Raw genomic sequence first — 25,083 nt, 5'->3', positions numbered from 1 at the left:
CCCGGCAGGGAGGTACTATAGTATGGCTTTTTTAATTTTTCCCACATACTATACTATGACTTGTTTTATTTCTTCGACATACTATGCTATGATGTTTTTTATTTTTTTTACATACTATAACTTTTTTTAGTTTTTTTTTGACATATTATACTATCACTTTTTTCCCCCAAACTCTACTGTGATTTCTTTATGGCTTTTGTTAGACATATATCATCTTCCTACATACTATCCTGTGACTTCGATATACTGTACTATTTTTACATACTATACTGACTTTTTTTCTATGTACTATACTATAACATTTAATGAAATTTTTTCCGACGTAGTACACTGACTTTTTACATGACATTTGTATGGCATTTTATGGGCTACTATGACATATTATACTATGTCGTACAATGCCATTAGACATCTAACATGGCCACCAAAGGGTGTATAACATCAAGCAGACGCATAACTAAAAGAAATAACAAGAAATTAAATAATGATTCATGATTTTATTTAAACATCCAAAGATCAATTCCAAGAGAGGAATATTTACACCGATCAGCAATAACATTAAGACAAGATGGGCAGCCTGACCAGTCTGCGACTACGCAGCCCCATACGCAACAAACTGCGTTGCACTCTGTTTTGACACCTTTCTATCGGAACCAGCATTCATTTTTTCAGCAATTTCACCTACAGTAGCTCTTCTATTGGATCGGACAACACGGGCCAGCCTTCGCTCTCCACGTGCATCAATGAGCCTCGGGTCTGACCCTGTCGCCGGTTCACCGGTTTTCCTTCCTTGGACCACTTTTGGTAGGTCCTGACCACTGCAGACCGGGAACATCCCACAAGAGCTGGAGTTCCTTACGCATGCCCATTTTTTTAATTAATGTTATTCACTTCACCTGTCAGTGGTCTGAATGTATGGCTGATCGGTGTATATATGTATATATATACAGTATATTCCCTTCATACTGTAGATCAGTCATTTAAATGCTTCATCATAGTGTATCTTACCAAACTGGTTTACAACTGTACATGGGGGAAAAGTCCCATATATTATCTACTCTAGAAAAACTCAACGCGCACATCAAAGTGGTGATTCAGGTTATAAATAATTAACAAGAAAAATAGTATTACAAGAAAAAAAATAGTGCCTTAGGCAGCAGGCACTGTCTGTTTCCATACATCTTTTCTGTACATACATGTCTCTAATGTCTGTATATTTTATAACAATCCACATCACCGAAATAGAAAGGAAATGTATTTACAGATATGAAAATAGAGTGTAATCCGAGACTAAAACAATACATTGACTAAAGTTGTCTACTAAAATAGCTCTACAAAACACATACTAAATATCTTTTCTTTCTTTTTTTCAAAATTGCAGTTTCAGTAAAAATTGCTATGTGCACACACACAATTAGGAATAATAATAATAAAAAGGATTTAACCACTTCAGTGAGTAAAAAACAAAACTTCAAACTTATTTTAAAATACACAATTTTGACAAATGATGGCCGTGAGGGCCAGACAGTCAGTTCTGGGATATATTTGTTGTTGCAGAGTGATTTTCACAGTCTCTGCGGAGAGAAAAAAACAATAGCAGCATTGAGATTCTGTTCATGATAAACACAGATCCATTAGTTACACCCAGGCAAAACAAAAATGGCACCAAGCAGAAGCTTTGATTATCCTGTTCTTACAATTTTTAATAGTGAGCCTGAAATTTGCAACATTCTGAGTAAGACTAGATGAAAAGTTTCCCCAAATATGAATATAATAATAAGTGAGTTTCATGCAACTACATGTGGAATTACTGATGTGGTTGCTGCTTCTTCTCCTGCCGCCACCCTACCTCATTCTCCCAAACAAGGCCAAAAACAGCATATTGCTTGTTATTAGGATTGGCCTGAGTGAGCTGTGAAATGCTTCTGCTCTGGGCCAGTGACTCAGCTCAGGACTAGCACATCATCTTTCAAGTTAGCCTGAGGCTCTGGCACTGACATAATGCCATTTAATGAGATGCCCTAGTCCACACAGGAGAACAAGACTGAAATGTTACTCCTGATCCGGTGCCATACCTTTACGCGGAGGCTCCATCTTCCAGTTGCTTTGTGGTTATAGAAGCAAGTCTGAATCTAAGAAAATGGATTGAGCAGACGACATTTTCTGGGATTTAAGTATGTGTAGACTGAACAAAGTGACTCCCAGGAACAGAACAGAGAATGAGTCCAACAGTAAACATTAGAGGATCTTTTGGGAACAGTCTCAACTGAAAACCTCCTCAGAGAGATGTTTCATGAAACTTGAGAGTTTGATGTAGTACGCTGGTATTGGGCAAAAAACATCCTGCTGAGATCAACAGTTCAGTGATGAAGAAATCAATGTGGTGTCCCCTTTCTCCTCAGATCCAGAGTGTGCAGGCCCTCCTGCCGACCGAGGGCATGCTGCGTTCCGACTTTGTGGGCTGTCTCCGTAGCAGTGATGTCAATCTGGGCATATTTGGTGGAGCTCTTTCCTGTCAAGACGCAGAAACAGCTTGAAGTAAGTCATAGAAAGTCTAATATTTTAACGTCAAAATGTTAAGTGGATTGACAGAAAATTATAGAAATATATACGTTTTTGTTAAGTATTTAAAAGTGGACCTTATACAATCTTATCTGCAGGACAGTGTCATATAAAAATAAAGTAGTAGTATGTGGAAAAAAAAGTTATAGTATAGCATGTCCAAAAAAAGTCATTAAAAAGTCATAGTATAGCATGTCGGAAAAAAAAGCCATAGTATAGCATGTTGAAGAAAAAATTCAGTATAGCATTTACTATCATAGTATAGCAGTCAAAGTAGTATGTCGAAAAAAAGTAATTAAAAAGCCATAGCACAGCACGTTGAAAAAAAAGTTGGTATAGCATGTCATAAAAAATCAAAGTATAGTCTGCCAGAAAAAGTAATTAAAAAGTCATAGTATAGCATGTCGAAAAAGATCATACTATAGTATGTTGAAAAAAGTAATTAAAAAGTCATAGTTTGTCAAAAAAGTCATAGTATAGTATGTCGAAAAAAATCACAGTATAGTATGTCGAAAACAGTGTAACATGTTTTTGCCACATGTTGAAAACATGTGGCAAAACTGGCAAAAACTCAAGTTCTCGCTCCTCAGATGAAAATATATGCTGTTTTTCTAAGTCTAAGTCATCTACTCAAGTAGATGAAATATGGCAGTAGGCAATTATCAGTTAAAAGAGGACAAATACAATAATGCAACGCCATTATCATTACTGTAAATTACAACTATCCTTTAGGGCTGAAAATGCCACCTTGACTGTTCTACATGTCTGCTGTCTGAATACGGTAAAAACTAGTCATAATTGCTTTAAAGAGAAGCCGTTTGTATATGCGTGACTTACTCTGAGTCGGGAGATGCGTGACGGTCCCTCGGGGCCCAGGACCCGTCTCCTGCAGCTCCAGCTCCATGTAGTTGAGCTGCTTCTTGGATGTGGGACTAACAGGAATATTCACATACGTCACACCTTCACTGCGAGGCCTGTCAGGAAGCGGTGCCTCTGGTGGGAAAACGAACACTGACCCTGTCAATAGAAGAGCAACACTAAGTGTTAATTAAGCACAGGGGGGAGTTTTGTACATTTATGTCATTTGCTTCTTTTAAAAGGTGTGAAAACTAATTTCTATCAACAAAACCCCAGAAGAGACCAAAACCAACAAGTAATTCATTCTGCTAACAAGGTCTTTGAAGCCACAGCTTGATAGCTTATACTGCCAAATAACTCCATTGTCAACCAAAACACATTTTAAACTCATAAAAGAGGCATGCAGTTGCATTTAGATGACTATTTCTTCATTACAAGGAACATAGCCAATTATTTCACAGCATTTTGATTGCGAGAGAGAAAGAGACAGTTCATGTCTTTAATAAAGGGTTATTTGTTTTTGTCATCACGACCTTAATTAAAAGATAACAATGAAGAAATCAAAGGTATGGCTGATGTTATTTTAACACTTTGTCATTATAACCTTCATCACAAGCTGGAAATCTCTTATCAACAGCATAATGTTAATTAGAGTCATTCAAATACAGACATCTGCATTAAAGTCACTGTTATGTTGTTTTCAACAGTAAAGCACAGCAGCAGATATGGGATCAACAGCTACACTGGCACAACGTGTATCCCACTGAATTGCCCTTTCCCCCCCGTAGAGGCTAATTATACATAATTAGTTAGGCCCCAGGGATACATTATGGTCATTTAATGTTATGAGGCAGTAAAACCGGAACTTATTGCCCTTTTAATTCCACCATCAGCGCTCCATAGCCAATATCCAATTCCTTAAACATGTGAATACTTTCTGGTGCGCTTACTGACCCAAATTTAATTATTTTTTTTTTAATCAAATTACCGTTAAACTAGATTTTTTAGGTAATATTTTCAACGGAACAACTTTGCAAATAACATCCAGATAAACTAGTTTGATTTTCTAGTATTTCCAACACCAACAGAGGTACAAATCATTGGCAGATTTCTCTATTTAAAATTAGTAAAACACTGTTAAAAAGCTGTTTAATTGCAGCCTGACTACAGTTTAACGTTGAGCTGATGCTGAACACGAGCACTGTTATGAGTAAAAACAGCTAAAGCTTCAAGAATATATGCAACTGATTAAATAATGTAGTAAGCAAAAAAAAAAAGGTGTCAAGTAAAGCAAACAAACATCGCCTCAACCCATTTCTACTGAATAGCTTTTCCTGTCAAACACAAATCATTGCCACAGTGTTGCCTAAAGTGCGTTGTCCGTGTAATTTATTGAGCTTGATAGATGGTTTCCAGTGAAAACAGGAAGCTTTACCGTTAAAAGCCAACCAGCATAAAGAGGTGCAGAATAAATGCTGTAGAGCTCAGTGTCTTCTTGATGCAGTTTCAGAACTGCATAAAATATGTGCATATCTGGGCTCTGTGACGCGGATCGTGCCCGTGTCTACAATGCCAGCAAAGATAGCTTCAACCTTCGAAACCAAGGGGAGTGTACACTCAAGGATATCTGAGACATTAGCATAACCTGAATACTTCTTTTCTCCCCCATGAATAGAGACTAGTGAAAAGCAAGATGTACTGAATTTCTCCTGAGCAGTGATTTATACATTTGTTAATTACTTGTGTGCAAATAGAACGACTAAAAGAAAATAAAGCCAAATTAACTGATAAATTTAGATCACCTACATCAGCATTATTCATTGGAATAGCGCATTCAAAATTGTCGTTGTCCTACTACAGCACTGAGCTCTTCCAGTAATTAACAAGGATGTTCATTATTTTTAGCCCCTTTTCAAACAGAATCCTTTCACTGGCAGCATCGACTCGCCACTCGGGCTGCAACTAACGATTATTTGCATTTGCATTCATCATGCATAATCTGCTGATTTGTCAATTAATTGGCATTTGTGCTTGATAAATGACTTAAACATTACAATTGTCAAAACATCTGCAGTTTAATTAGTTGCCAATTAATTTTCTAATTAAATGACTAATCACTTCAGCTGTAATTGCCACTACGATTACAAATCAACAAGCTACTTCTTGTCTCATTTATGGATGTGCAAACTAGAGCCCGACCAGTAAACCAGTCAAGACTCTTAATTAATAACAAATTAACCCTGGCTACACTGCCCATACAGTGCCCATGTAATTAATTTTAAGCACTGTACATCAGCTAAAACTACACTGATTAACCGATGAACTCCTCTTGAGCTCTACCACTTCATAACAACACCATGTATAGTTTAGCAACATAAACACTGCTGAAAAAATCAGTTTCCTTTATGTCAGTTATTGCAAGACTGCTGATGTCTGAAGATTAAAGAGAATATCTAGATCACAGAAAACTGATCGTTTAACTACTGTTGATTTGTGTGTGAAATAAACCCAACAGCAGTCGGAGCACAACAGAAAGCAGTTCAGCTGGGGGCCTTTACTGCTCAAAGCACTAATGAGGCTCTAGAAGACTATAGTTATTTTATACCCGTATAACAGTAAATACACGTGTTACAATCATATTGTAAAACTATGAAACGCTGTATAAAATACATTATTTTAGTTTTAATGTCATGGATTCATATGCATCTGTATTTGACAGCTACATTATCATGTAGATAAAGCGTTGTAAATTTTGTTTAGAGGTTGGGTAATGCGTAACGTTTGGGGACAACAAAGATTTCACCTGCTATTGACTTCCTAAATGGCAGCAGGCAGCGGCCATTACCAGCAGCTCAGAGGCATCGACCCCAGGGAACGCTCGTACAAAGAGTGAGAGGCCATTAGACGCCGGCAGAGTCTCGCTGGGTGTCAGCCTTTGGCAACGTCTAAGAGGCCCGATCCCTAATTGATCAGACACCAAGCAGCCCTCGCTGCAGTGTGGTGTTGTATAATGGCTGCCATTACAACAGTGGGTTTTTGCACCACAGCTATAAGGCTGAAGGACTTTTCCATAATACACTTTGCGAAAAGCCTCAAGGGGAGATTTCAGAGGCAATACCTGTCTGAGTGTAGTGACCCGGACTCACCAAGTCAACTGCTTTTGAGAGGGAAACATGACGGGTCTAATGACAGCCGTGTCTTCAGGGTGAGAGGCCTGTTCAAGCTGGTTTCACACCTTTCGAGTGTTATTCTAGCAGACAGGACATTGAGGTGGAGGTGAAAACATGGCTGACTGAACCCAAAGGAGTAACGCTTTACTCAAAATGCCAACACAAGTCCAGATTTGATGCTACATCATATTTTCACCTCATTTAAAAGATTACATACTATTGAATAATCAAACGGCAAAAAGTCTTCATCATAAAGACACTGTTTTTTTTCCCTCTTTCTCCTCAGTTTCACCTGCAAACAAGGACTTTACCGGGACAACACTATCCCTTCCCAGATCCCATCCTCTGTGCAAGAGACCAGACCAACCAGCAGGTGTGACTGGTGCAGAGACAAAAGCCGTGCTCCCTCACTGGCTTCCCACCAGAAATGTCGCTAATCAAATCGCATGACCAAGCCAAAGATACTACCGCCAGGGTCTCTGCGGTGGTGGGTGAGTGTTATCCAATCACCAATGCTGACTTATTGATCAAATTAGATGATGTATACAAAAACAACTCAGAGTACACCACAACCGTGAGAAAACGACCAGACTGAAACTAACAGGCACCTTTACACAACGCAATTTTGGGCTGTCACAGACAAATTAATCATGAGAGAAACGTGTGAAATCTTTGGTCTTCAGTACACATGGTGGTCCTACACTCTAGGGATGTCACGACAACTTCGGTACCAAGTTGATGCCAAAATTCTGAAAACGTGACGGTACTCGTTTTTCTACAAGCTCGAGAGTAATGTCGTCTAATCGTCCCAGGGACGATAGAAAAGGTGTTTGGGACGCAGTAAACTCCCTCTCGACGCGCCCAGGGGACGCACACACCTTACTTTTTCCCTGATAATGCTACATTGCAAACAAAAAATACGTGTTGAAATCAGCAGGACGAGAGCTAGTTTACGTTAGCGGTTAGCTCCTTACAGGACTGTGCTGCTTACCAGATGCTAACAGCGAACGTTAGCCAGCTCTCGTCCTGCCGATTTCAACACAGGAGGTGCCAATTACAAACTTGAATAAATACAGATGTTTGAAGGAGATGTTTTCACAGTAATACAAGAACAGTATGCAAACGGTAAGAAAGCGGTGTATGTTACATGGGATTTATTGTTTTACTTTTGTTTTTTTCCGTGGTATCAAATTATAATCGGAATTTCACTGGTATTAGTATTGACTACTAAATTTATGGTACCGTAACATCCCTACTAAAACTCAGCTAAAGCTAATGCACTCTAATACAACAGTCCTGCAATAAATCCTCTCTTCATGAATGTTATAATGTTCAGTTTTTGTTGAAACTGTTTTAGAGAGGTGTTGATTCAGCTCATTTTGGAGGATGTAGTTTGTGCTGCTGTATTGCATTAGACAGACTTGTTTCTGTTATTTTAGCCTATTTTCATCAATAGAAATGGGGGTGGACAAAATGTTCCTAAAGCTGAATCAACACCTCTCTGAAACAGTTTCAACTAAAAACTGAGCATTAAGCCTTCACCAGGGATTCACTGAAAAATCTGACATACCTCAAAATGAACTTTTGTGCAAAAATGGGTCCGATAAAATCTTGGTCACAAACTATGTCAAAGTGACAGACAATGAACCTGCAAAATTGCTGTCGTTGCACCATGTACTGTATAGAGGCCTCAAGAATAGCAGTGCCACAGGGAAATGTCCCACAGAAAAACGGTAATGATTGCACACTAGAACAGCCTGAACAAATGTCTCAATATGGAGCCAAATATAACATCATCGGTCGTAGCTACTAACTGTATAATGAAAGTGTTATACTACTACAACATCACATTAAGTCTTTTACTCATTTCAGTTGCCATCGAGTGTGCATCGTCACGTAAACCTGAGCCGCTGGACTTGGCCGCCTCCTGCACGTCCCCGTCCATTAACCGCTCGCTCAGGCAGGATGATGGGAAAGATGACATGGAAGCCGAGTCGTGAGTGTGTGTAGGTACATGAACATGACGGATGGGTTTGGTGCCACATTGTGACAGCTGCTGGGACTTTCCTAGAGCAGGTGTGCATTAGACTGAGGGCATGTTTCTAGGTGTGGGATGCTTAAGTGGCCAAACGTCCCCCGACAACTGTCCTCTCACCTCACCATCAGGGGCAGGTATCCTGTCGCGCGTCCCTGCACTCTCTGTCTGGTTAGACATCTGTGTGTGGTTTTCTCTGGACACAAGTGGTTCTTACGTAACTCGAGTTTATGGCGTTACATAAAATGCAGATGGGTAAATGAATGTTCACGCTGCAGTGAGCCCTCCACGACACAATGGAAAAGAGAGGTCGCTGAAACTCGTCTTTTATTCTAAATTATGTTAATGGTAACACAAATTATGTATGTGACTCATACCTGTATGTGCTTTATAGATTCATATGTGATTCATCTAATATCATAAATAACAAATAAACAATTTAAACTGATGCCTCTGTTTAGCCCCAGTTTGTCTCTCTTTTGTACTATCATTACATCAGACCTAAGATTATGCTTTTCTTTCTTTTTTTGACCAATTTCTAATGACACTTAACTTTACATGTAGTAACTAACAAACAAGCATTTAAAGGGACTGTTTGTAACTTTTTAAGCGTATAAATGTACCGGTCGCGTGTGGCCGGAGTCACTGCTTCTCTGCCTGCCTGCCTTCACTCAAACACCGCGCGCGTTCTAGCTGTCTCGCTCCACCTCTAGACGAGCATGCGCGCACACTACACACTGCAGAAGAGTTAGTTTAGCTCTGAGAATATCTAGTGAATGTACAGTGGACGTTTGTGCAGAAATAACTGCTGCAGCTCCTCCAGACCAACAGAGGTTTCCCGTGTCTTATGAAGTGACGGGGCTCCGCAGCGAGAAACATTATCGCCTCAAACCAAAACTCCGGTGTCTCCCTGCGGGCGCAGTCGGGAGGCGATAACATTTCTCTTCCTGCTTCAGCCCCGGCACCGACCCGCTTTTGCTGAAGCAGGAAAAGCCAACACTAGGATCAGCAGTGATTCATGGAGAGACCTTCGTCTGGTCAGCTAATATTACTGCCAAGCAGGTGAAATATAGAGTGATATTGTGGTTTTAGCTGACGTGTGTCGCCTCACTGTTTGGAGCGATGCTCGTTCATGTCTATTTAGAGCGAGCAAGTGCGAGCCTGACGCTGACTTTAGTTGACTTAACGGCCACAGGTGTCTCTGTTAACAAGCATTTCTGAAAGTTACAAATAGTCCCTTTAACCTCAGATGCCACTGTAAAATTAGCAACAACAAAAGTACAAGTACAAGCCCAGAAACTACCGTACTAAACAATTTAAAAAAAAGAAAAAAAAGGTTTTCTGAAAGATAAATGTAACTATTTTATGGGTCAGTTATTTCCTGATAATGTTTTAATTAATCTTTCTTTGAAAGTGTCCTGAAAAGAACCATAACAAAAAAAATCAAAAGCAGTTAATGATATGCATAGGAACGTCTTTAAAAGAACTGCTCGATTTAAACCCGGGAAAATATTCAGATATCATTAATTCATTATTGGAAACTCTAGGTTAGGCTATCTTAGCATTTAATTGGAAATAAAATGAACAGAAAGCATCTCTATTTTACTTTAAGTAGTGCCAATTTACATAATGCTTTCCATGAGATTATTAGGAATTTACGGATTTGTAAAATAAAGTGATACTATCAAAACATCCCTGGTGAATTCACACTAATACCTTTAATTTGAAGACTCTTTTGAAAATTACATTGTGGTCTGGACGGGCAGAAACGGAGATCTATGAAAACGATGACGCAGACACCCACGATCACATTTTGATTGGGTCTTGAACGCTTTGCGAGTGTCTAGTGGCGTTATCAGCCCTACGGAGCGGACATTTGAAGGCACTGTTTGTGGCTTTGAGGAGGGCGGTGGACATAAAACGGAGGACTTCACTTTATATATAAGCTTTTTTTGCTATTGTGAAGTTGACAAAGAAACTGTAAACGAACAAAGCATAAATGCTGCTCTCCAGTACGACAGGGACTTCCAGCAACCACGCAGAGCTGCGAGTGTGAGGACAGACAACAAACGAAACTGAGGGGAAACGAGTGTTTTCGACGTGTGTTTACCAAATTTCTCGACCCATAATGTTCATTTCACTCCACTTACGTTGTACGAGGCTAAGTCTGAATTTAAGAACAGCTGGTGCAATTGGCTCTATATATTATGACTCATTATGCAGCACTGTACAGTACATGCTATACACTTTATGTAAACAACTTGTTGTCAATGTCACAGTACATTACCCTGAATAAAGTCAAGTAAACATTATTTGTGTGCGGAGTACATGTCTGCTCCTAACATCACCCTTGTGGCTGCAATGCCTCGTGCCAGTCTGCTATTTCAGACACTGAATGGAGCCTCATTTCATTTATTTATTCATGCAGGCCAAGTAAACAGGTGTTAATAGCCTTTGTTTATTCAAGGGCATGGCTCATGGATTTAATTCACCTTATGTAAGTGAGCCCTGGTTATTGTAAGAAGCCTGGGTAATACACGGCTGAAAACGTTCAGACCGTTGTTTAACTGGTTGACGTCTCACTCACCTTCAGTCTCTTGGAGGAACCTCTGCTGACCACAGCTGCCCATCAACTCGTACTTGCTTTTTTCTTCTGCCTAGCGAGACACACGGACAGCGAGGTTAGAATTTGCAGTAAGCGACTATACCCACAAGTTTATTACATAAGAAAGTGTGACTTTTCTCTTCAACAGCTCGGTTGACACGTCAGGAGTATTTATATAGACAGAGGCCGAAATTCAAGATTTACTGAGAGCTCAGGGCCACGTCTTACATGTAGAAACACTGTCTGCAATGGCTCGTCATTATGGATGGATAACCATGCCTTTTTATATTGTAGTCATGCAATATCTGATTCCAGACAGTAAGCACAGCTATTGTGGTGGGAAAAATCGGTGGTGGAGTGCAGCTATATTGCTTTCAGTCTCATGAGAGGCCACTGTTTGCACACAAAGAGGGATTGATTATCATGCTGAGAATGAATGACACTAGTACATAAAGGGGGAAATATGTAATGGCCATTGGCTGCATTACTGCATATTGGTGCATTTTCCAGCAGTTGGACACTTTAAGTGACAGCTTCTAGCATTGTTTTTCAATATTCATGTTCCGTATCGGGGCACTCCAGGGGTTCAGGGTGCAGTGTGTAGGATTTGGCGGCATGAGAAAACGCCAATGGCCCTATCTAGAGCCAGTTTGGTTCGTGCGTTGTGGGCTAGTGTAGATTCATGTTGGCTTCTTTCAAGCAAATAAGAGCATTTCCCAAAGTATGAAATCCCTTTAAACGAAGCTACAACAACCAAGGACGGATTCAACCAGTTAGCCCATGTTCCTGTCAAAACCTTTGAGAGCAAGAGAGGAATACTGATGTATTCTAAACTTTTTTCATTAAAAGGAGGTAAATATGTTAATCGTGATACATAATCAGCTGTTAGTTTATACACCCACAAGCTGAGCAATAAATCCTACTATCAGGAGAGTTATAACACCAGCAACATTCAACAGCCTCCAATACGACCAGAACGCCTCTCGAGAACAACATTAAATACTGAGTGTACTTCTGAGGTCATATCATCCATCTCTATTGCTGCTGCTTTCTTCCTTTTGGCTGAACGAACACCTCCGAGAACAGGTTGTCTTAATCACACACCAACCTCACACACAAGTCCAAAGCACAAGCTTATGCTTAAGAGACTGCACACACATCAAGTACAGCACTTTAACGCTCTGTTTTCAGCACATAGACTTGAGAACATAACCTACAAAATGCTGATTTAACACATTTTTTTCATGTTCAATTTCAGATATTACTCAAGCCTATTATTCCCATGGTATTTCCCATGATGTCAGACATTTACCATAAAATGTTAGGCTGAACTCAGTCCAAATGTGTAAGTGGTTGATAGCATAAAGCCGATTAGAGAGTTTGGGATTGGCCTACCTCTGAGTTCCTCTCCGGCGCCCGACACTCCATGATCGCATAAGCAGGATCAGCTCTGCGTCTTTCCTCTTTACTATTAAGCCTTTTGTCTGTTGAGAGAGGAAAAACATAGTGTGTTTTAAATACAAGAAATTAAACTGCAATTTCTTGTGCCAATTTGCCAGAGCAATTACCCCACATTGTGCTTTTTTAATCCATTTCATGAATCACACAAAGTGCTCTCTGGGTCTAAATGCATGAATTTGTCCAGATCCAGTGGTGGGAACAAGTAACACTGGATTGATTCATCATCTCACAATACCACTAACTGTTACACATGGAGAAAAAGCATCCCTGGTGCTGGAAATAAGAGCTGTATTGACAACGTGACACCGTGCAAGGGACAAACATCACAAAAGAGGTTCAACATGCAGCAGACATTTAGTGTCATTCATTTCCTGTCCTATGTAAATGTAAAAGCCAATCTAAGTACTAACATTTAAACACAGTTATCAGTGATACGTTCTGTTTTATAATGTAGAAAGCCCTTATATTCGCCGGACTGATATATTAACATTGACAATTTAGTTTACTGCAGATATATTAATGTTGACGTTATAGATTTTTAAGGTCAATACCAATAGATATCTGAGAATTAAAAAAAAATATATATCTGCCAATTGTCCATTTTTGATAAGGATTCCCTCTATTTCTTTTTAGAAGTGGGACATTTTACAAACACTTACAAACTATGTGACAGCGACACTGTTTCTAAATTACCTCAAACATAACGCTGCTATTTCTGCACTGCAATTTCTTGCTACTTATTACACGGCTTTGTTGAATACACGATTCTGATTGGTCAATCACGACGTTCTATGGTCTGTTATTTCTTTATAGCAGACCGTTGCTATGTATACCAGACCGTTACTATGGACGCAGTTCTGATCTTGGACTCCGGCGGACCGCTTTTGTGTCAAATTATTGATTTCTTAAGTAAGTAGCGGTGTAATAAGCTGGATAATGTACAGCAAGCCGGTCATTGTGTGATATAAACCCCTTCAGGGCGATGCGGCACCCCAACGCAACAATGACTCAGTCACCAATTTATTAGGTACACTTATCTAAGACAAATAAAGTCTACTCCAACAGCCCAGCAATAAATAACCTCTAGGTTTAGAAGGTTATAATGTTCAGTTTTTGTTGAAACCTATTTTAAGAGGTGTTGATTCAACTGTACGATCCCTTCGGAGTGGGTGGACAAAATAATAAACACCTGTCAATATAACGCAATACAATGCAGGATTGTTGTATTAGACGGCATTGGTTTTAGCGAGGTGAACCTAATACACGTTCAACTCAGTCAATCAGCCAAGAAGTAACAAGAAATTTCAGAACCGAAATGCTAAGGATCATGTATGTCTGAGGTTCTTTACAAACAGAAAAGTTTGTTTTTCACAATTGCAGTATGCCATATCAAAAATATTTTGTTAAAAAAAAAAATATATATATATATATATAATATTGGATTCCACTTCCCAACAAGGCAGCTCATTGGTGGCTGATAAATCATTTACTAAATAATCATTTATAATTTGGTTAAAAGCCATTAATAAGAAGGAAGAAGTTATGGGTTGCCAGGTTGCGGTGTTAATCCTTTTTATTTGGTATTAATGCTATTGTCTGTTTTAATAACGTTGTAATCGATAAATAGATGCTTAACATGTTGTTAATATATGACCTTTCCTAAAGGTAAGCAAACATAAGGATTTTTCAAAACCTGGCAACCCAAAAGTTGGCTTACGACTCATACAGAAGGCATCGGTAAAGGATTTAATAACCATGAATAAAGACAGTAGTTACAACTTATAAACCATTACAACATTTTTTTAGCCTTGGTATCAGTCAGTCTCTAGTAGAGCTTAAATGTCATTTATGATTTCATAACTCATGCAATAACTTCAATCCCCTCTACTTTTCACAGTCCCCAAGCGACACAAGTAAAGGAAACATCACAAAGTGCAGAGAGAATACAAGCAGTTCATAAAGCAAAAAGGAAGCCAGGAGGAAAGTGTGTTTTTTATTGATGATAACATCAACAACAAGTCGGAAAAAAGAAGAAGATCCATTTTATGGCAGTGAAGAGGAAAAGGACACCATAGGAGTCGAAGAAGCTTTGAGGTGAAGAGGAAACTGGAGAAGAGGCCTCTTACCTTCGCCGGACACCGTTCGACCATTCGTCTCTTCGTACTGACACGGCCCGTCGCCGCCGCGTGATCCATCACCGGGAGCTTGATGGAGCAGTTCCTCATTAGCAGCCGCTTCGTGTTCGGGGCTTTTCTTCGGGTGCAGAAAGGTTTGTAAAGTTGAAATGTTCCTGTTGTGGTACGTTACAGCAGGTGCGACCCGTGGAGGAGGGTGGCAGTGCTCCCCTTGACACTTTAAACAGTTTTCATAGATGACAGCTCTTTTGTCTTGCTGTGCATCTTGTAATGGTCTCCAGGTGCCAGTGGGTGCAGATTTGAGCTCATTTGCAAATCTAGGGCTCATTGACTCATACAGGTTCAGTCTGTTAGTGTTTGCCTCGGGCTGCCTATCTGCGCTTGGAAAGCCCAACAGATCAGCTAAGAGACTGGCTAATTTCTCTCTTCCTTTCTTTGGCGGCGGTGAATCCTCACTCATCTCCAATGTTGGCTTCTCGGAGCCGTGGATGCTTCCAGAGCCAGAAGAGGGTTTCTCCATTTTCTTCACCGCAATACCGTATTCACTGGTAGTGCAGGGTCTGCATGGTGATTTGTCAACACTTTGATCTGCCGGATTGAAAATATGATGTTCTGGAGGCAAAAAAAAAACCTTCAACACACTTTGATTCCTGTCCCAAATCAAATCAGCACTTCGCAGCTGCAAACTATAAATGTTTTCTCTCAATCATGCATCAACTCTGTTCATGCATGCACGAATCAATGCATGCAGTGTGCATACATACAATATTTCAACTAATTACACTTACCTGGTATGGCAGGTATCGCTGAACCACTTGCAGGGATGTGCGGTGTCCCCTGAGAGATGAAATAGAAAATGATACAAATTACATTTTTAACACAAACTGGCTTAATTAGATGAATATGAGGCATTTTGAAGGAATAGCTGGCAATGATCTGTATTTTCTTTTGCCAACAATCCCATGAAAACACGAAAAACTGACAGCGCATTAATCTGTCTACGGCTTTCAGCCAGAGGCCGAAAAACGGTCCCAACTATAAACTTGCATTTGTTAAAAAAGGGCTACATAATTTCCTTAAACAGCTGGGCACTATGGTTGTAAGAAAACGTTACTCAAACAGGAGGAATTTGCTGGGGACTACTTTCAGCTACTGATTTGGTACCCGAGTGAGTATTTACAGCAGCAGGACAGTAATGGTGTGTGGAATTAATCAAAATAAATTACAGTGACAACAATGGAGCTCTGTGGCATAGAGGAATAAGATATATCAGGCTTTGGCTACACAGGCAATATTTGTTAGTAAGATCAATTCATTGTCTTTTCATGGGATTTGTTGACAATAACATAATATACAATATCACCAGCCTTATCCTTTAAAAGCTCAACACATTGGACGGTTTAGTTATGGAGGACGAAACCTTCCAAAATCAGAAATGAATAAATAAATAAATAAATTAGATATTTAATGTGTCAAAAATAACATAAATTGATATTCCTGTTTTAATTTGCTTCTTATATACCTTTGTATTAATTCCCCTATCTACTTGTATTTAATTTTCCCTTTTATTTATTTATTTGTATTATCTTTCCAATTTATGTAGTTATTTTTGTATTTATTCTTTATTTATTTGAAACGTATTTTTAAATGTATTTATTCATTAATAAATTGCATATATTTATTTCTGCATGACATTCCTTCTGCATTTCCCTGTATTCTTTTCTTTATACATTGCTTTTTACATTACTTGTAAAAAAGAAAAAAATACGTAAAAAGCAATGTATAAAGAGAATAATACAAAAAGAACAGAATACAGAAATAAATGAGTTTGGGGAAAAATGCAAAGAGAAAATCATGCAGAAATAAATAAATATACATACATTTTAATAATAAATAAATACATTCAAAAATAAATTGAGTGTAAATAAAAAAATATAAATAAATGTAAAAGTTAGTAAAAAATAAATAAATTTAATAGAAAAGTAAATAGGAGAATTAAAACAAAGAAATAAATATAGAAGCAAATTTAAACAGAAAATTAATTTATGTCACATTTATTCATCCATTTACATCGATCGATAGATCGATAGATGATTTTTGGTAGGTTCCTTATTCCTTATTTAGCTTTAGTAAATTCAATTTCAAAGTTGTGAGGAATTATGGCTGTGAATGCTCTGAATGTCAGGTCCATGGCTGTCAGATGACGACATCCATCACACTGAAACAATTTCCCTCTGACTTTGCTGTAGATTTATTACCCATACTCCCCCGTCTTCAAACCAGCCAGACAAACCCTTTTTAAGTCTGTTGACAACAGCGTGATTGCAATTATAATACAATTAATTATGATAAAATTATCTGAATACATTCATAAATATACTCCATAATGTGAAATAACATGTATTTAGTTATAGTCTGTTTTCTGTTGAACTGGCCCTTTAACTGTGAGCCAATAAACACTACAGGGGTGGAATGTGTTGCTCAGGCGGAGGGTGATAAATGCCCTCCCACACTGCTCGTGCCTGATCCATCAGTTTCTGGCCAACAACTCTCATGTTTAATTTAGTTCACCGAGGACTGAATGAAGGAAAACAAAGAGAAAGAACATTTTGTTCAGGTGATCAAATGCAATATGCTTTCTTAACTAAATGCACTACCAGCAGGTGGAGCTACATGGTTAGAGTATTCCAATAAATACGACATGGACAGACCAGAACAAAAAAGCTTTTAGAGTTTGCACCTGGATGTTTAAAAGATTTAATTATAACTCAAGCTCAGCCTTAAAGAGTGCAAGAAGCTATTTGATAAAATACTGCAGGTTTCTACTGAAAATCATCATCACACATAAGGAAGAAATAATGAGTATGAAGCTGGTATAAAAGATGAAAGACTATAATGTATCACAGCAAAGCAGGATCCATCTCCAAATCAAAGGGCAAAAACTGATTTATCCTAAAATCCAACACATCTTTCTTCACTTACAGCGACTTCTCACGACTACACAATGTAAAAGCTGAGACAATTAGTCAATAAATGGAATAGTTCATTGTCAGAAAATTAATCAACTAGTTTTATAGCAGATTAAAGTTGTTTTGAAGCAAAATGCCAAACATTCTCTGGTTCCAGCAACGCAAATGTGAATATTTGCTTATTCTTTTAGACATCTAGGATATTAAACTGGATATCTTTGAGTTTTTGATTGCTGGCTGGACTAAACAAGTGACTTGAATATGTAAACTTGGGCTTTGGTAAATTGTGATGGGCATTTTTAAATACTTTCTTACATTTTATGGACCAAACGATTAAGAAAATAATCCCCACATTTAGGGATGCACCGATACCGATATCGGATATCGGGCAGATACTGACTTAAATAGCTGGATCGGGTATCAGTGACAATGAGGCAATCTATTCAATTTAATTCTATCTGTATATACTATATACATTATATACTGGAATTTTAATTCCTGTTTAAGTTTTGACCAATTTGTTGCTGCATTAAAAAAGGTTTACATTTGAATTGTAATTCCTGTTAATTTTGAAGATTTTTTATCAAGTTGCTGGTGTACAATTATTTTAATAATAGATAACAATTCAGTAAATGTATGTATTTATTGGTCACATTTTGTTTTACAAAGTTAGGAAAGCAATATTTAAGTCAAGCCTGATGTTTCCTTACACATAAAAGAATGATCCCAGTCACTTCCACACAGTGAAGCTTATTAATTAAACACTGGTATCAGATCGGTACTACGTATCATCCGATACCCAAAGCCCAGGTATCGGTATCGCATCGGGACTGAAAAAGTCGGATCGGTGCATCCCTACCCAGGTTGATCGATAATGAAAATAATCATTAGTTGTAGCCCTGAAACAAAGACTAATCAAACCCTGAAGAAGAAATCGCCACCTACCACTCCATGCTCGCCAAGCCAAGGAGAAAAGAACTATCACCTACCTACGAGACAACTGAACCTCATAGCTCATATTGAGAAGTTTTTACTAGAAGCTTATTTTTTTTTTATCTTGGATATAAAAGCCATAGATACATTTGGATAACATTCAGAAAAAAAGAATAGTCCCTAAACTCAACAGCACTAAGTTAAGCAAAAAATATGAGGTAGAAAGAAAAGTCCCTCAAAAGGTTTAAATCTGACAGCATCAACATCAATTGGCTGCTGAAACGCTAACTTGTTAGACAGATGGGCAATGGGACTGCTGGTTGTTCTGACACCACATGCAAAGCGGCTTCACCGTCAGCCTGCACGACACCGCAAAGGTCATATTGACAGCGAGCTACAGAACAGATGATAGAGTGATGATAAGGCGTGCTCACACAAGCTGCTACTGTATGACGGGGAGTGATATAACAGAGCACATTCAGGAGACCATTTGAACATAGAGGATTTATTTTATTTTTTTCGAGGCAAACAGATGGCCGACGAGAATAGAACTACACTTATATCTGAGCTTAACCCAAGTCTGTTTCTGGCAAAACGATAAAAGACGAGAAAACAACTGACAGGAAGATATTTTTTTTTCTGCTTACCTTAAATCCACCACAAACTGAGCAGATCGTCACGATGGTTTTGGAGACAGATGTGCTGCAGATGTGACAGGAGTCTGGGTGTTCACTAGAGGCCGACTTGGTTTTCTTACTCTCCTCTGAGGGGCCTTGTAAGTGTTCACTCATTGACTGTCTTTCAGTAGTTTCTGAGTGACCCTCAGAGGTCTTGGCGCTGCTTTTATCCCCCTTTGTTGAGTCTGTTGTGAGGCCTGGAGAGGCAGGACTGTCCTTAGTTGGGGTGGAGGGTTCATTGTCTTTGGCATCCCCACTTCCCTCCTGTAACAGACTCTTGGGGCTGTCGTAGAGATACCGAAGTGACGTTGGTACTTGGTATTCATGTCCAGTGGCGCAAGAACAAGGGCTCAGGTCTTGAGCCAAGTGGGGAGGCAGGCTGAAAACGGACCCAAAGTCCTCTCCGGGGGTGATGTCCAGGCTGCCTGTGTAGGAGGAGAAACTCCCAGAGTAAGAGGAATGGCTGCCGGTGGCGATGCCGCTGTCGGACGAGCTCTGGCGTCCAATCTCTTGGAGCTGGCGGGGGGGCTTGGCGGCGGGCCGGTTCCCACCTCCCTGGTTGACGGAAAGCTTCTCCATGCTCTGTAACGCCACTTTAGCTCCCACATGGCCGATGCTTTCGGATGGGTTGGAGGCCGGCTCGGTCCAAATGGCCATCCGGCTGCCGATGCTGCCGTCTGATTGGCTGGTGTCCGATGCGTCGGAGGAACCGGATATGCTGCGGTCGTCTCCCCCGGCAGACGGGCAGTACGAGGACGAGGAGACTGCCAAGAAAGACAGCATTAATACAACTTTAAGGAATTTAATCAACAGCTTTAACGCAAACATTGCTTTCATTAATAAAGCATCATTATGCCCATCTTCCTCCCCGGTATTAACTATATAATGATAGGAACAATAAATCACCTGTGTGAGTAATGTCAAATCTGCAAACTTAATTTAAATCTAAGTGCAGCATTATTAAAAGCCAATGTATCATTTAGACTCTTTGGTGGGGAGATCGCTGCAGTAAAAGAACGATTATGGGTGCTTTGAGATAAGTATATAAACAAAAGACACATTCGGAGCATAGACTGTATATAAAGATGGACGACATGGAGGCTCGGGAATTGTACGAGAGAGGAGACGTAACTTTAAGTTTCCATAACCGTCACGAGTGTGTGCAATAGAACATGTAAATTTGATCATAAATGTAGTTATAGAGATATTAGGGTTAGTTGTTACAGCTACCGTGGTGCTAACGTAGCAGCAAGGTGGCCGTGCTCGGCTCGTGATTGGCTCGAGCAGGTGTGTGGGCGGGACCTCGATACTGCGGCTCCAGCCCCCCCGATCACTACTGCGCAGACTCTGACAAATGACGTAAAAATCTCAAGATAGCAGCTCCCGTATCCGTGATATTTTGGTTTCACTTTTTGTACAGTGGGAGGAAGTAGAGACGTGTCGTCCATCCATATATACAGTCTATGATTCAGAGCAGGAAGATTTGTAAAATTGGCAAACTTTTGGCGTCAATTTCGCGGTTATTTTCTACTTTGAATCTGAGCCCAGCATTACAGTATACATGCTCTACCTGTGCTGCTCCTGTGAGAGAGCATGCTCAGTCGCTTCTCCAGCTCCTGGGCCTCGTGGTTCAACCTCTCCTCTGAATTTGTCTGGCTGGCACTGGGGTCTGTAGAGAAGAGCATCCAAAGAATAACCCACAAAGGCTGTATGTATATATATCTATATACATATCAAACTAACTAGTGACGACTAGTGACGTGGGAACAAATGTGACACAGCTGAGGATTGGACACAGCGGTGACACAGGCCCAGCTGTGAAAACACATCCAACAACAACAACTCCAGAGAAACAAGAAAAGGACACTTTAAACCTCTAGAGTCTCGCTCATGAAAAGCTGTGGCGTCAGGAAAATAAAATGTCAGCCGCAAGATGTTAGTGAAAAGAATAACTAACAAGCACTTTGGCAGGAGTGTTGTGTACTATTATTTGGCCCGTGAGTGTAACAGGCCTCAGAAAAGGGGTCACATAGGGGAACACCTCGCAGTATTTGTGCGACACTACAGGGTTTATTATTAGCGCTGCCACGTGGCTCTGTTGGTACGCGCTCTGCTGCTGCTGGCTAAAGATTGTTGGTGCTGTTCAAGGATCTTATGTACCTTGGACCACCAAGGTCAGCTCTGACACTGGATTGATTTTTTTTTCCCTCCGGAGCCTGCAGCAGTAATGGACCAGAACTCTGCGAAAGGTTGAGCTCACATCCTACATGTGGAGTATCGACTTACAGTACACAACAGTCTCCTCAAATTAAAAAACAATAGACTGGGACAAACTTTAAGATGACTCATGCACGTCGTACTCTAACTGCACTCTCGTGTAGACAAAGTCAAATTACAGTTAGAGTTCGTAGGTTTTAGGTCCTAACGGAAAGATTTAAAGCCAAGATTTAAAATGTTTGTACCAACATTTAATGTTTATATTTAGTCATAAAGTTATACGTTGATCATGAATTTCTTCTCCTTCCTTTTGAACTTCTATCTTGACCTAGAAGACTAAAGCTCTTTGTCCTGCTGTTATGTAAGAAGAACTTCACACAATCATCAGGAGGCAAAGATTCCCTGCTGAAAAACAGATGTACAATAATCCAACGAGATAGAACTTAACTAGTAAACTAGTATAGAGGTAAACTCACCATCAGAACTGGTAAGATTCAAACTAAGACTTGAATGTTTTTATTTCAAATGTTTGTACAAATTAGAGCTGCCCCTTCTTAGTCAGTTAGTCGACTCATCAGTCAGTTTGGTCTTAGTCGATTACTCCTTTTTTTATGCTTTTTTGTGCTGAATTACAAATTTTTTTAAAACGTATGCTCACATCTCTGGTAAACACAGGATTTAAAGTGGTGCTTTTGAGTGATTCTTTGTGGAGAAACTCAGTTTTAAAGATCTGTCGATTGAAATAGACTAATTGATTAGTCGTTAAAATCGTTTGTTACACGGCTATGTTGAATACCCGATTCTGATTGGTCAATTACAATGTTTTACGGTCTGTTATTTCTTTATAGCAGACCGTTGCTATGTATAACAGACTGTTGCTATGAACGCAGTTCTGATCTCAGACTCTGGCGGACCGCTTTTGGTTTAAATTATTGATTTCTTAAGTAAGTAGCCGTGTATTAAGCGGGATAATGTGCAGCAAGCGGGTCATTGTTGTGAAATAAACCCCTTCAGGGCGATGCAAGACGGGGTTTATTTCACAACAATGAGCCGCTCGCTGCACATTATCCCTTACATGAGCGTTAGTCGACTAGGAATTTCTTTGGTCGAGGACAGCCCAAGTACAAACATTATAAAATGAATGTTTCACATTTGTAATGGTCACACTTAATATTTGCACAATCTAACCAGACTGTTCCCATTAAAATAACTTTTCTCATTATAACTAGATGTTTTTCTCATGATGAAAACCATACTTTCATCCTAATATGACAAAAATGTGAGAATGTTTTTTTAATGATTACAGCTCTAGTGTCTTGGTGGTGTCAAGTACCGAAGGCTCTGTCAGTGGCATGTAAATTAAAGTGCGCCAGCAGCATCGTAAACAACACAAACTGATGGACGTATTTCACATCAGTTGTCATGGCTGCATCCAAATAGAAAAAGGCGTCTTACTGCCTCTGCAAACACTTGAAAAAAGAAGAATGAAATTAAAGTTTACCACAGCATCTCCACTACCTGCTGCTTTTTGATTGTCAGCTGAATAAAGATTCAACATCATATGACGCCTGCACTCCATTTAAGTAGGTTTCCCTTTGTCATTGTGACAAGCAACACGCCAGCACGACCAAATGGAGCACAGCCAAAGACATCAGAAATAAGTGGGCTAATATCTGCCTGACTGACAGGTGTCATAGCCCATCACGCTGTATTTCTTTGCGGCTTGCTCATCCCAGCTAAGCTCCACTAACGCCTCGTCCCCTTTGACTAAATTAGGATTTTCAGGCTACTGTAACTGGCAGTCCTCACTGCATTTATCTCATGTCTATGGTTATGAGCAGGGCTGGTAATCGATTCAATTATGTAATCGTGATTAATCACACATTTTTTATCTGTTCAAAATGTACTTAAAAAGGGAGATTTGTCAAGTATTTAATACTCTTATCAACATGTGAGTGGGCAAATATGCTTCTTTATGCAAATGTATTTATATATTTATTATTGGAAATCAATTAACACATAACTATGACAAATATTGTCCAGAAACCCTCACAGGTACTGCATTTAGCATAATAAATATGCTCAAATCATAACATGGCAATCTCAAGCCCAACAGGCAACAACAGCTGTCAGTGTGTCAGTGTGCTGACTTGACTATGACTTGCTTCAAACTACATGTGATTATCATAAAGTGGGCATATCTGTAAAGGGGAGACTTGTGGGTACCCATAGAACCCATTTTCATTCAGATATCTTGAGGTCAGAGGTCAAGGGACCCCTTTGAAAATGGCCATGACCCCTTTTCCTCTCCAAAATTTAGTTTTGAGCATTATTTAACCTCCTTCGCAACAAGCTAGTATGACGTGGTTGGTACCAATGGATTCCTTAGGTTTTTTATAGTTTCATAGGATACCAGTATCTTCCCTCTAGCTTTAAAACTGAGCCCGCTACAACCTAAAATCACAAGTTACGTTAATGCGTTAAAGAAATTAGTGGCGTTAAAACAAATTTGTGTTAACGTGTTATTATCATGTTAACCTTGACAGCCCTAGTTTTGAGATTAGGAATCAAAAACAACACACAAACAGCACTAATTGCACTGAAACTATATACAATTAGAGAAAAGGATTTTAATAACTAATAATAAAATCATAATTTATAAAATATACATTTTAAAGGAATAGTTTGACATTTTGGGAAATTATCTGCAAGCTAAATATGAAGCTACAGTCAGCAGCCGGTTAGTTTAGTTTAGCATAAAGATTGGAAACAATCATTTTCCACTTTATCTTGAAGAAGCCATTGTAAGCCTCATTCCTTATATAGTCATCCACTTAGCGGCTTACTTGGATTATGCAATTTTCCTAGAAGAACTTTCTAGTAATGAACCTTTAAAATGCTCCCCATGGGAATAAAGTCTGTATCCTAGGGAGACAAAACATAGAGCAGGGGAGTGAAAGGCAGAGAGAGGTGGAAACCATATAGCATGCAACAGTGACAATACAGAGATGAGTGAGTGAGCCCTGGGAACATAACAGCAATTAATCAAAACAGAGGCGGAGACATTTTAGTCAGGCGCTGAGACAAAGACAAGGACTGAGAGGTGAACCACGAGTGAGAGACACAATTTCGTGCTGCAGAGAGGCATAAGAGTATAAAATGAGAGAGAGGGGAGGGGAGAGTGGAGCGGTGGGTGACGGAGTATGAAATGAAGGGGGGGTGGGAGGCAGCAGTGGAATCCTGTGGATGAGGTTACATACATGCCCGGAGTGATTAGGAGGCTTTGGCTGCTCTGCTTGTGTGAACTGTGACTTTGACCCTTTGATCTCCCCCCGACATCCTCCCTGCTATTTATTCTACTACGCATCACAATAATAGGAGTATGAGCTCAACCTGTGATTGGGCGGCGAGATGTGTGAAAACCAGAATATCCACAAGACCCCCTCAGCTGCCCGGTCCAC

At 39.6% G+C, this 25,083-nt stretch overlaps 1 protein-coding gene across 4 annotated transcripts in view; it reads right to left on the bottom strand.

Moving 5' to 3' along the window:
• Window positions 1–488: 488 nt before the first annotated feature.
• Window positions 489–25,083, bottom strand: part of LOC141760316 (protein Dok-7-like) — a 40,221-nt gene continuing 15,626 nt past the window's right edge. The window contains exons 6-14 of one of the 4 annotated variants that reach the window (XR_012592329.1): window positions 20,976–21,074; window positions 19,376–20,169; window positions 15,615–15,663; window positions 14,818–15,438; window positions 12,626–12,714; window positions 11,213–11,282; window positions 3,400–3,579; window positions 2,076–2,512; window positions 489–1,574 (exon numbers count right to left, since the gene is read on the bottom strand). Coding sequence is in view for 3 of the 4 variants with exons in the window: in XM_074622990.1 (XP_074479091.1) it covers window positions 2,376–2,512; window positions 3,400–3,579; window positions 11,213–11,282; window positions 12,626–12,714; window positions 14,818–15,438; window positions 15,615–15,663; window positions 19,376–20,169; window positions 20,976–21,074 (2,039 nt within the window). In the remaining variant the exon portion in view is untranslated. Of the gene's footprint in view, window positions 2,513–3,399; window positions 3,580–11,212; window positions 11,283–12,625; window positions 12,715–14,817; window positions 15,439–15,614; window positions 15,664–19,375; window positions 20,170–20,975; window positions 21,075–25,083 lie in introns of all 4 variants that reach the window. The other 3 variants (XM_074622990.1, XM_074622992.1, XM_074622993.1) reach the window with 3 other exon arrangements.

This window comes from Sebastes fasciatus, chromosome 22 (assembly GCF_043250625.1).
Source record: "Sebastes fasciatus isolate fSebFas1 chromosome 22, fSebFas1.pri, whole genome shotgun sequence".
Classification (NCBI taxonomy): Eukaryota; Metazoa; Chordata; class Actinopteri; order Perciformes; family Sebastidae; genus Sebastes; species Sebastes fasciatus.
Note: the sequence above shows the minus strand (reverse complement) of the source record. Positions and strands in the feature narration are given on the sequence as shown.